The sequence below is a fragment of the Paecilomyces variotii genome (genome assembly GCF_004022145.1).
Source record: "Paecilomyces variotii strain CBS 101075 chromosome Unknown C8Q69scaffold_11, whole genome shotgun sequence".
Classification (NCBI taxonomy): Eukaryota; Fungi; Ascomycota; class Eurotiomycetes; order Eurotiales; family Thermoascaceae; genus Paecilomyces; species Paecilomyces variotii.
The window spans coordinates 65532-77161 of record NW_021167150.1 but is presented as its reverse complement, the minus strand read 5'-3'; the positions used below and the strand labels follow the sequence as shown (position 1 = coordinate 77161).

General features: G+C 50.2%; 4 protein-coding genes across 4 annotated transcripts; 2 read left to right on the top strand and 2 right to left on the bottom strand.

Annotated features, from left to right (window-relative positions):
* Positions 1-259: 259 nt before the first annotated feature.
* C8Q69DRAFT_488036 (IPP transferase-domain-containing protein) lies at positions 260-1735 on the bottom strand (the record flags this gene model as incomplete). Its single annotated transcript, XM_028632029.1, has 2 exons — positions 260-1624; positions 1685-1735. The coding sequence occupies 2 exons, from the start codon at positions 1733-1735 to the stop codon at positions 260-262; spliced, it is 1416 nt and encodes a 471-aa protein (XP_028482461.1).
* A 138-nt stretch (positions 1736-1873) lies between these two features.
* Positions 1874-3018, top strand: C8Q69DRAFT_530014 (putative ABC transporter; the record flags this gene model as incomplete). Its single annotated transcript, XM_028633715.1, has 2 exons — positions 1874-2236; positions 2309-3018. Exons 1-2 carry the CDS (start codon positions 2095-2097, stop codon positions 3016-3018), a joined length of 852 nt encoding a protein of 283 aa, XP_028482460.1. The 5' UTR covers positions 1874-2094.
* A 163-nt stretch (positions 3019-3181) lies between these two features.
* On the bottom strand, positions 3182-8780 carry C8Q69DRAFT_488033 (6-phosphofructo-2-kinase-domain-containing protein; the record flags this gene model as incomplete). The annotated part of the gene is made up of 12 exons (XM_028632028.1): positions 3182-5479; positions 5544-5726; positions 6514-6735; positions 6789-6965; positions 7019-7393; positions 7444-7563; positions 7778-7858; positions 7916-8085; positions 8174-8271; positions 8324-8359; positions 8399-8608; positions 8767-8780. 12 exons carry the CDS (start codon positions 8778-8780, stop codon positions 3182-3184), a joined length of 3984 nt encoding a protein of 1327 aa, XP_028482459.1.
* A 580-nt stretch (positions 8781-9360) lies between these two features.
* Positions 9361-11366, top strand: C8Q69DRAFT_421631 (mitochondrial import receptor subunit tom-40). Its single transcript, XM_028628395.1, has 3 exons — positions 9361-9964; positions 10053-10700; positions 10770-11366. Exons 1-3 carry the CDS (start codon positions 9653-9655, stop codon positions 10881-10883), a joined length of 1074 nt encoding a protein of 357 aa, XP_028482458.1. The 5' UTR covers positions 9361-9652; the 3' UTR covers positions 10884-11366.
* Positions 11367-11630: the final 264 nt, after the last annotated feature.

Here is an 11630-nt window from a genome sequence, read left to right as displayed (position 1 = left end):
AATTAGATAATAGAATCCAGTAATCACGTATGTTCTAATCACAGGGAGGACACAGAAAGTATAGTCAAATATTGAATCGGAGCAAGCAGTGACTATTTGACATAAATAGAAGTATCTCTGCTATTATTATATTATAGTTTTCAATGTTGAGAATTTTATGGTGCAAAAAAGACTATAGACAATATCAATAGTGGCCACGAGGTGTATTTCAGAGTCTCACGCGGCAGGATGATAAAAGAGGAAGGAAACATCCAGTGCCTTACTCTTCTGCCTTGACTCCATTTTCCTTGATCAATTCTCGCTGTTTGAAATACTCTTCCTTCTGAGCTCTCCTGGCAGCGTATTTGAGAGCTCTCCTATGAGCATGTCCCTGGATATGTACATTCCATTGCTCTTCGTTTATCATCGTCTTCTGGCACACCTCGCACGTCATGCATTTCATTGTGACTTCAACCGGCGTTGATGCTTGCTCTTTCGCGCTCAGTGTGGCTCTCGCCAATTCTGAGAGCGACTTGGGATCGGGACAGCGTTCATGACCAAGGAATGACATTGTGACTTTTTCCGAGGGCTCAGTGACGCATTTCCTCCAGTTATCCACGTCGCTAGCGTCGAGTACATAGAGCCTATGTGACATTCCTGCTTCCGCGAGGGCGTTCCATAATTTGTTTCGGATCCACTTGATCTGGGAGACGGCATACTGGCGTGTGCTCGATTTGACAGAATCAATGCAAGTTCTTTTGAGGGAATCAAGCTCCTGCTCACTCATAGTTCCCTCAAGCAGAGCATCGAAGTAAGGCTGCAGTTCCTTAAAACCAATTGAGACCCATACTCCTCGTGTTTTGTCGACAGCAATGCCTTGCGATGCCTTCTCTTGAAGATAATCGGACATGGTCTGAGCTTCCGACATCAACCCGTTTTCGATCATCGAATCAACTCTCGCATCCAGTCGAGGCCGCAGTTTCTCCCTATCTGAATGAACCCAGAATATCAGAGTGTCGTATCGCATCTGTCCGGCGGCGCTGAGCTGAGCGTCGAGCCTGTCTTCCCCACCAATCCCTGCAATTTCATTCCCAGCAAGCAACGAGGCTTGTCTTTGACGCTTCTGCTCCGCGTAAATCTCCGAGGCTGGCTTGCCTGTTTGAAAATATATCTCGAGTGACCGACGGATTTTGCGTGTTTCGTTCGGATGCCATCGCTCTGCCATGACGGGATCTACCTCCCTCAGTTTCTCCAGCATTACCTCCGCAGGAGCATCAAGGATCGGCCATGCCTGGGAGGCCGAGGTGTATTCCTTTTCGGAAACAAAATCCTCATCGCCTGATCCGTTCCCAACGAGCGCATCATTGAAGAGCACCGACTGGGTGTAGTAATGTGTCCCGCCGACGAGAATGGGAAGCTTGCCTCTCGACTGTATCTCCTTGATAAGTCGAAGGCTCTCCTTCCTAAATGTGCCAACCCGCCAAGGTTCCTCCTCCAGCCCTATACAGCTGATCAGGTGGTGTGGAATGCCGTTTCTCTCTTCGACAGGAATCTGGTTCGTGATGATCGGCAGACCACGATACATCTGCATTGCGTCGCCATTGATGATTTCACCGTTGAAACGGGTCGCTAGATCTACAGCAAGCTATCTACAGCAGTTAGAACAATGTCTCAATACCAGAACGAGGAATATCGAGCTACATGCCTTAGACTTGCCGGTGCCAGTGGCACCGACGACGGTGATGAGGGGGGCCATGACAGCCGGTCTCGATGCAGGTAAAAGTCGAAGCAGACTGAGCATAATGACGGAGCTGCAATCTCCAAGTCATCATCTTGCTCTTCCTCGCATGTCGAAGTTAATGCGATACGACATGGAAGATATTCGAGTATTATTATTGTAGGCGGGGAATGGAACAATTTTAGATGTAACTTTCCCGTCATTACCTCATCGGCCTCGGCAGCGATGTTATCGCGGTCCCGATGATAAATACGACAACAATTTAAGCTGGGCTAGTGACTCGTTTGGTCCTATAGATCTTTGAAGGCTAATATTGCGCTTGGGCATTGCTTATATATAATCGAAAGAAAAATATCACCAAGAAGCAGAATCGCGTCATGGGTGAGACCAACAAGCACAACGCTGAAGCGCCGTCCATTGAAGTCAAAGGACTCTCCTACAACTTCCAGGATGGATCTCCGGGCCTTCAAAACGTCAGTCTGAATCTTCCAGGCGGTAGTAGGACTCTTCTCATTGGCGGTATGGACATTAATTGACCACCTCCCAGCGGAATCCCTGCATCCGTAGAAATATGCTGACATGCTGAGGCAGCAAACGGAGCTGGAAAGACGACGCTTCTTCGTCTCCTGGCGGGGAAGCGTCTTGCTCCTCACGGTACCGTCTCTGTGGGAGGCGTTGACCCTTTCCAAGATGGTCTTGAGGGGGTGACTTATCTGGGAGTCGAGTGGGTTCTTAACAGCATCGTGAGAACTGATATCGACGTCCCGACGCTCCTCGCGTCGGTAGGAGGAAACGCCTACCCAGAACGAAGAGATGAGCTGATCGACATCCTCGACATTGACTTGACCTGGAGAATGCATGCCGTTTCAGACGGTGAGCGGCGGCGTGTCCAGCTGGCCATGGGTTTGCTCCGGCCATGGCAGGTTCTTCTCCTCGATGAGATCACAGTCGACCTGGATCTGCTATCCCGCAGCAATTTCCTGTCTTTCTTGAAGCGCGAGACAGAGACGAGACCTTGCACTATTGTCTACGCGACACACATTCTAGATAACCTGGCGCAGTGGCCGACTCATCTGGTCCACATGCACCTTGGTCAAGTGAAGCAACGGGGTCCGATAGAAAGTTTCAATGTCGAAGTTCCGCAAAAGGCAGCTGAGAATAGCCAACTCGGAGAATTGGTCCTTCAATGGCTCAAAGAGGACCTGGCGCACAGAGGGCCGCGAAACGGGCGACCGGGACAAGGGAAGACGTACGAGTCCCTTGAAGGAAAAGGAGGATACGGAAATGAGAAAGTCAAATGATCTAAATCGCATGGTTCAATTACGCTATATTCAACAATACCCATATAATCTATTCAACTAGAACTAATGGTAATAAGATAGATAGATATAGGTGTCTCAGCAAGACGCCGTACGACCGTGAAATGCAAAACAACTTTTGCGAGTCCCCTTCTTGTGACACTCTCTAGAAAGGAATATCCGAGATAGCATATATGCGCAGAGACGTGTCCTCACTTGCAACGGCAAGTTCATACTTGCTCCCTTCCTTCTGCTCACTATCGACCATATTGTCTGGGTTAGGACGCCATGACAGATAAGTTATACTCCTAGAAGGCGAAAGGAGCTTGTCAAAGGATGTGATCTGGTCTGTTTCAAGGCTATCAGTAGCAACCTTATGGAGAGAAACTGCCCCGCTGTCTTCACCAACGGCCAGATAGAATGAATTCCCACGCGGTGTTGGAAGAAATGAGAGTGCAGTGACGGGATCTTTGACTGAAATGGTCGACTTGCAAACGAATTCTCCATCCGTCATTTGCCACAGCTTCACTGTCTTGTCTCTTCCGGCAGTTGCAAAGGCAGGCGGGTTGGATAAAGGCGCCCATGCTGCTCCCAAGATCATTCGGCTATGACCCTTCGGGTTCGATTTCAATAGGCTAAAACGGGACGGCTCGTCTGCGTGTCTTTCAAAGACAGCCCATTGTCTATCTCGGCCGACACTCAAGAGATAACGGTCATCAGAAGAGAAGCTCAGACTAGTGACGGTTAAAGAGTGCGCTGTCAGGGGAGGTCTGATTTCATGCCAATCGGCTGCGTCATATAGACGGATAACGGCGTGATCAATAGAGCTCGCCTTACACGCAGTGGCAATGATAGATCGGTCATTGCTTACTGCCACAGCCGATATCTCATAGCCATGACCATACAACTTCTCGTGTTCAGGCCATAGTGTGTAACGGGCGAGATGGTCCTCAAAGGGTGGATGGTCCATATCAAGCGACACGGGAAGAGCTGACGGTTGTTCATCACTAAGGCCGTTCATGTCCTCGCCCAGTGGGACTTCGTCTCCAGCGGCCTTGTTCGAGAGGCCTAGTACGGGAATATTTGCAGTATCCGGCATCTCCTCCACAGCCAGCTGCTGAAAGCCAGAGAGCTTATTCAACAGCTGAGCAACTGCCTTTGGTTCATTGAAGACACGCAGGAGCTTCTCATCGGCTCCGGAGATAAACCGTGTAGGACCCAAAGAATCGATACAGTTGAGGTCATAACCGTGGATCTGGGCTCTTGAGAATTCATGCCATGATTTAGCACCGTCTCTCTTCCATTCTGCATGGACTCTTGTAGTTTGGTCTGAACTAGTGGAGAGAAGGTAGCCACCCTTTGGTTCCCACTCGATATCACTCACAGACCGTACATGGCCGCTGATGCCTAGCGTCTGCACCCAGTGATCGACTTCACTCAGGTATTGCCACCTCCTCCAACTACCTGTTCTCCCCAGACTGACAACTTCCTTTCTACCCGGCGCCCAGAGACCTATCCAGAAGCCGCCCGTGCTTCCCGTGGCAGATGTTGACCCCTTCTGGACGCTTATCTCTCCCATTCTCTCCTTCGAAATCCAAACGCCTGAGACTGGATCCGGTTCCCATATTATGAGCGAGTTGTCTGCAGAGGAAGAGACAAGTTGCATTTGCTTGGGGTCAGGGTTCCATGCGACTGTATAGATCCAATCTTCGTGACCAAAAAGGAGGGCTTCAAATGTGATTGAGTACTTTGAGCCGACAGCGTCGAATGTGTGAGCCTTGTTTGATAACGTCTGTTCAAAACCACCAATCATAGGATCATCTGAGTCTCTCGGCACAACAGGAGCTACCTCTCCGCGTTGTACCCTCCAGAGACGAATGTACTTGTCCTGGCTTGCAGACGCCAGTAGAAAGTCCCCTGAGCTGCTCTGTATATCACTTTGGAAAGCAAGGGACCTCACCCACGCTTCATGACCGCTAAGCGTAGCGCAGAGCTGGAAGTCGGGCTCGCCAGAAGTGTCCTGCGCAACGTAGATCTGTACCGTATTCCTCGTTCCCGCAACTGCCAACACCATCGGTTTCGCAGACACATCGGCCTCCAAAACTCTCAATGCCAATGTCAGTGAGAAATACCGTGGTTTCAGAGATATCGTATTCACTAGCGTCCCATTTAACTGTTCATCGATCCTCCAGAGCTTGACTGTGCCATCTGCTGCGCCGGATGCGACAATGTTCGAACCCTCGGCCACGGCGATAGTATTGATCGAGCCTTCATGCCCTTCCAGATGGCCCACGCAGGAAAAGTATGGATACGCGGGTTCATCTTGCCATATTCGGATTGTCCGGTCAACCGAACCTGAAAGTATCAGCTTCTTCCCAGTCGATGAGCATGTGTAGAATCGGACGGCCGTGACTTTGTCAGTGTGCCCGACGAGTAACGAATAGATCCCGCAGCGAGTGTTATCCTATTTGCTTATCAGTATGATCAGTAACTCTTCGAGATATATTTTATTTTGGAGGAAGTCATACAGCAGGATTCCATAGCGCTATATTATTGTCGGCGCCAAAGGCAAGCACGCCAGACTGAGAATCCCAGTCTGCAGCGGCTGGGTGCCTGTTCCCACCAGCGCTGATGTACTCAGTCGTAATCGACACCATGAATGCTGATTTCAAGGACCGTCTCCTGGCACGATCCCAGCTATGAGGCGGTCTCTACCGTTCAGAATGCGCCTGTGCAAGTTGGGTGCGGGGAGGTCTTTTTCGCGTTTCAGACGGTATTAGAAATTTAAGGTTATCGATAAGCCGCCCAACCAAAGTGGCAGGTCTTTCGTCTTGCGAAGTTCCTCATGCCGCTTCTTTGTCTGCCAGACTTGATCTGAGTACTTGGGTCTACTCTTTTGCCTGAAATGGGAGCTGATCCTGGGTCTCAGGACCCTAAGGGTGGAAGCATATCCATCACTGTTGAGTTCACGTCTGACTCCCGACCCCTCTTTGCTGATAGTCGAGTGCATAACGACTGACTGCTTTTCGCACAGTGGAGGCCTCGAGATGCTTTTCGCAAATGAACGCAAGCACAGTCTCACGCTACCTGCCACAGTTGACGATGGTAAAAAGCCGACGATTAGTTACCTCATCGAATATCTCGTCAAGAATGTCATGAAGGACCAGAGGAAGGAACTCTTCGTCGTGGATAACAACGTGTGAGTACGAAGCATAAACAGCCTCTGCGCGCCGGGAGGCTAACTATGGAGGGTAGACGACCGGGAATCTTGGTCCTTATCAATGATGCCGACTGGGAACTGGAAGGTGAAGAGAGTTATGAGTTACAACCAGGGGACAATATCTTGTTCGTGTCTACTTTGCACGGTGGCTGATACTAGTCACCCTTTGCATTCCTATATATTATGAGCATTACATGATGGCCATGCTATGATATCAAAGCTCTACCGAATAATTCGTTTGATCCAATTGGGCGCTATGGCTATACAACGTCTTCCACCTGTTGCTGAGAGATCCTTTCGGGCTCCCGAGGGGTCCGAAGTCCACTTGCCGGTGACGATAGCCCATCCTGTGGACTTCCGATCCCTCCAGGCATAGGAGAAGCAACGCCACTAGGCGGGACAGGGATCTTTATGTCTTCCGGTGAAGCAGGGATGATCTCTTCGGGAAGATCAGGGATCTGTATCCTTCTTGCTTCATTCTGATAACTGGCTGGGATAATCTAATGACGGGGTCAGTTTTCATGTACACAGGCACAGTTGACGTTAAACTTGCCTCAATGATCTCATTTCGAGGGAACGACAGAAATGGTATATCTGCTGCATTACATGCCATTAGATATCCATATAGAACTCGCAGTACGCTCTCGTGGGCTATTATAAGCAGGTCGTTCTGCTCGCGTTCCAGCTCCAGGATGATTGGCTCCAGACGGACGGCAAGGTCATGGTACGACTATAACAACTGTTAGTACCGGACTACTCCTTCACCTAAGTCCAAGACCTTACCTCAGCACGGGGGTATCGGTGGTGATACGGGTCCATCTCATGTTTTGCGACCTCATCAGGATATTCTTCCCGAATTCTCCTCTCGGACATTTTCTCGCATACTCCTGGGTTCAGTTGGCTCATCTGAGACCGCTGACGGACCTTGTAACCCTTCTCGTGGAGATATTTAGCGGTTTCGACAGTTCTACGGCGCGTAGAGGTCCAGACCGTGAGAGGTTTCAGTTGAGCCTTCTCCTCTCCCTGCTCCTCCATGGCTTGTCTTTCTGACCCTCTGTGCTTAAGGAGGCACTCTGTCATCTTTCGTGCGTAGTCTTCCCCCTTCTCTGACAATGAAGCATCTGCCTTGTATGAATCGGCCTCCTTTGAGACACCAGCCTGTGGCAGGTCAGTAAAACGCTCGATGAGACAACTGTTGGTTCACATACGCGGGCAAAATAGGTGTGTCTTGATTTTATATGCAGATTAAGCAGGTAAAAGACGATCCGATGAGAGAGATAGCCGAAGCTGCAGTTGTTGACGATTAGTCTCTGGCCGGCATTTATCATCTAGGCCGCAGTCAGCACTCCGTCCGAGAAACGCGTAGAAAGCTAACTTCCTAACCTTGATGAAATTGAGATCCTTTTCCTCCATCGTCTGGAAATTGGGGGATCCTAGCCGAGATACGAGATAGATAATGTTTGACAGCGTCATCCGAGTTCCACCCTTTATACTGCTCGAAGCTCAGCGATCATGTATACACATGAATCCGGTAAAACTTACGTCAGGTGATCCTATCTTGACTCTTCGCACATTTTCCTCAATGATGCGCTCGTCATCACACCAGGACTCTATAAAAAGCGTCTGCGAGGGTGAGTTAGGTCACTGTCTACATAGTCGTAGTGGTGATTGGATGATTACCTCGATGTCGTGTTTGGCAAATTCCTTGGCCAGAGATCGGCGACCAGCCGCTATAGGGTTTACAGCATCATATATTGCTATCTGCCCATTTTCGTGATTGAGGAAATGATATATATCCTCCCTGCACTTCTTCACGATCTTCTGTCTAAGCAGCACGGACGACGCAGAAGCTGTAGCTCTTCGTCAGCATGGTCCGCACAATAACAACAGCTAGATATACAACATCCGGCGAATCAGCTCAGATCGCTTGTCACGTACCGTTTACGAAGAAATAATCATCCGGCACATCTTGTCCAGGACCGATAGTGGCTCGTCTGTAGTCTCCAAGATGGAAGATCCTCGTCTTCACTCCCAACCTAAAGTGCAATGAGCGATGGATCGAGGACGGCAGGGTGCGCTGGGACTAACCATCGGAGATAACGCGCGAGTGCTACGGAGATGTGCCTATCAGAACCGGCATTGTCAGCAGCATGTTGCTAGAACCAGGCAGGGCTCTGGACTAACGTTTTGCCCCTGGCCGGTAACCCGACAGTAATAATCACAATCCGGCCAGAATGAAAGAGACGCCCTGATTCTGTACTGTATAATTGGGCCGGTGCCAGTTCGACCTTTTCGGGGAGATCGTGGATAGCATCCACGTAGGTGCTCGACTTCCGGCGGAAACGAGGCGAGTTCGCAACAACATCTGCCGTCCTGATCAAACTAGTTAGACGCCATATTCTTCAAATAGCCGTGCCTGAATCCAGGCACAGTGACGAGTTTGGGACCTCGCGACATAAGACGTGCCCGGCTAGCAGTTAAAGTAGTGTAGTAAGATCGCTGAGATCGTTAGGTAGTTGAGGGAAGCTTACAAGAGTGTATCCATGGTGGAATCGCTGGTTGACAACCAATGTCACAGAAGTATCCGATCAGAACAGACGAAAAAACTAAGCACTAAGCACTAAGCACTCAGCACCGTACTCAGCACTCAAACACACAAAGGCTCGTTGACTGGACACAAGTATTACCTCCTCAACGGAGGGGCGGGCGGTGTGGAGGTGCCAAGTAGGTGATAATGGTATTATCTCAATAGCGTCACCACACTGCGACAGGGAAGTCGAATCTTTAGGACAATAAGAGGCGATCCCTCTGAAAAGGAAAAAGAAAGGCACAAACAAAGAAAGACCACGGTCAGGAAGCGCGGAGAAGGCAAGTTTGGGGTCAAATAATAGTACTCGATGAAATCATTGTCCTGCCTAGGCTTTCGGGGTAGATAGATAATTAAGCAGCAAGAGAGTGGCCGATGAACGAACTAGATAGGGCCGAAAAGGCCCGAGACGGCTTAACGGTAGTAATAGAGCAGCACAATAACAATAACTGAACTGAACTAGTTCAGTTAGTGAGTTTAACTAAGTTAAGTTACTTGAATAAGCCATGACGAACAAGTCCAGCGGCCGAGATGCGACAAAGAGGCAGGTCGGCTCTTGGCAAGACCGTCGCTGCGGAAAACCGAACTTTTTTGCTGCCAGCAGCTCTCCAGCTTCCCCATCCTTCACGGCTCTTTTCGACCTCCCCCCCAGTCTAAGAGCAGGCCGGCCAATACTTCCCAGGCGTTGCCATCAGCTAGACAGGGTCGCACTGCTCCCTTTTTGGCCTTGCTATCTGGTCAATCTCTCGTTCCTGCGTGTGTCCTCGCGTCGATCCGAGGATCTCAATCCCTTCACCACCGACACATCACATCTTCTCTAATCACACATCATGGCGGACGCTTCATCGCCATTGTCCTTCCTCACGGACAATACGGTTGCTGCCACCATTCAAGATGCATACAGGGCGTTCTCAGAGCGCCGGGCGGCTCTCGGACTGTCCAACCCAGGAACGGTGGATAACATCGCCAGAGAGGTGCAGAAGGAAGTTCTGCTGTCCAATTACATATTTACGGGTCTCCGCGCGGATTTGACCAAGGTCTTCTGCATGGCGCCTTTGTTCCGTGTATCCCATGCCTTTGCTATGGGATCGCAGGGCAATATGCCCCCGTACGCATTCTCTGCCATGTACGGAAGCCCCAAGGTAAGTTGTATTACTTCCAGCTTGGGTGTCTTGTCGGTTCGAGACAGTCGAAAGGACATGTTTTGAGGCTAATTGATCGTCTCAAAAGGTTTTCATGCAAGGCAACATTGGAAGTGATGGCGCCCTCGCCGCGGTAGGAAACTACCGCTGGAACAGCGCCCTGGTCACCAAGACCAATGCTCAGATCATGGCCGGTGCACAACAAGGTCTCCTCCAGGTCGATCACGACTACACCGGATCCGACTTCTCCGCGTCTCTCAAGGCCTTCAACCCGTCCATCCTGGAAGGTGGCCTTACGGGAATTTTCGTCGGAAGCTACCTCCAGTCCATTACCCCCAGTCTCGCTCTTGGTTTCGAGACTATGTGGCAGAGACAGGGTCTTAACACTCGTCCAGAGGCTGCTTTCTCTTACTGCGCGAAGTACAAGGGTCAGGACTGGATCGCGACTGCACAGTTGCAGGCCCAGGGTGTTATTGCCGCGTCCTACTGGAAGAAGCTGTCGGAGAGAGTCGAGGCCGGTGTTGATATGAACCTGCAGTTCGCGCCTAGCGCTGCTGCTGCCCTGATGGGTGGTCCTCGCCGGGACGGCACGGCCACCATTGGTGCCAAATACGATTTCCGTGCCTCTACCTTCCGTGCCCAGATTGACAGCACCGGAAAGCTGAGCTGCCTGCTCGAGAAGCGGATAGCGATGCCCATCTCTCTGACATTTGCTGGAGAGATTGACCAGGTTAAGGTGAGTCAGAGATCTACGTTTTCATCCCAAATAAGTTGAGCCAGTACTAACTGGCTTTCTCCCCTGCAGCAACAAGCTAAGCTCGGTCTCGCCGTTTCGCTCGAGATTGCTGGAGAGGAGTTGATGGAGCAGCAGGATAAGCTGGAGGCTCAGGCTCAGAACGCCATCCCGCCGCCCTTCTAGAGGATGGCCTCTAGATACCTGATTCGGTAGCAGAGAATATCCCCCGCGACCGGGATGTTTCTGCCCACTCTACTTTTCCTGTGACGACTCTTTCACACTCTGTTTTAGTACCTCTTCACTCTCCTGCATGTGTCTTTGGAAGCACGAAACGCAGCTTCTTCGGCTGGTCTCTTTGAATGAGGTTTGCTGGTGCACCATGCGGTCATCTGGCGCCATGGAACCGTCTCTTGTATAGACATGTTTGTGCTTTGCGTTGTTAATTCCTCCCCCTATTTTTTGAATTCCCTTACTTTCTCGACGGCCGTGGAATGTCATCATGTCCTCAAGTTTTCCTATCTGTTCTCGTCTGATGGATGGGGTTGGCCTGGCGGGATGCATGGAGGGATTCCACCGAGCTGTTTATTGGCATCATAGATGGGGCAATGTAAAATAAATCCTCCGTAGTACGAGAAAAGTGACTGAGTCCACGAAGATGATTTAAGCACATTTATCTGAATTGTTCTTTTGCCTAGTAAACATCAGCCCTTATCATATTCCGGCAGCGTCGAAATTAGAATCGCCTAGCAGCATGAAATCCGGCAGAACACCTAGCTAGCCTGCATTAGGATCCATCCATCCCATCAGCTAGGTAGCTAGGTAGAGGACCTGCATGGGAGAAACCAAGATCTAAGATTTCCAATCTAGCTATTCTCGGTTACTGAGTGTCAGGGCAAAAGGCTGGGGAAAGATAAGATATTGGCGGATTTC

What these genes read in the sequence shown, in the direction of transcription:
- C8Q69DRAFT_421631 (XM_028628395.1), top strand. Translation starts at nt 9,653, where the DNA reads ATGGCGGACGCTTCATCGCCATTGTCCTTCCTCACGGACAATACGGTT. An exon ending in CCATGTACGGAAGCCCCAAG is followed by an intron (nt 9,965 to 10,052) that starts GTAAGTTGTATT and finishes TCGTCTCAAAAG; the next exon opens with GTTTTCATGCAAGGCAACAT. An exon ending in GAGAGATTGACCAGGTTAAG is followed by an intron (nt 10,701 to 10,769) that starts GTGAGTCAGAGA and finishes TCTCCCCTGCAG; the next exon opens with CAACAAGCTAAGCTCGGTCT.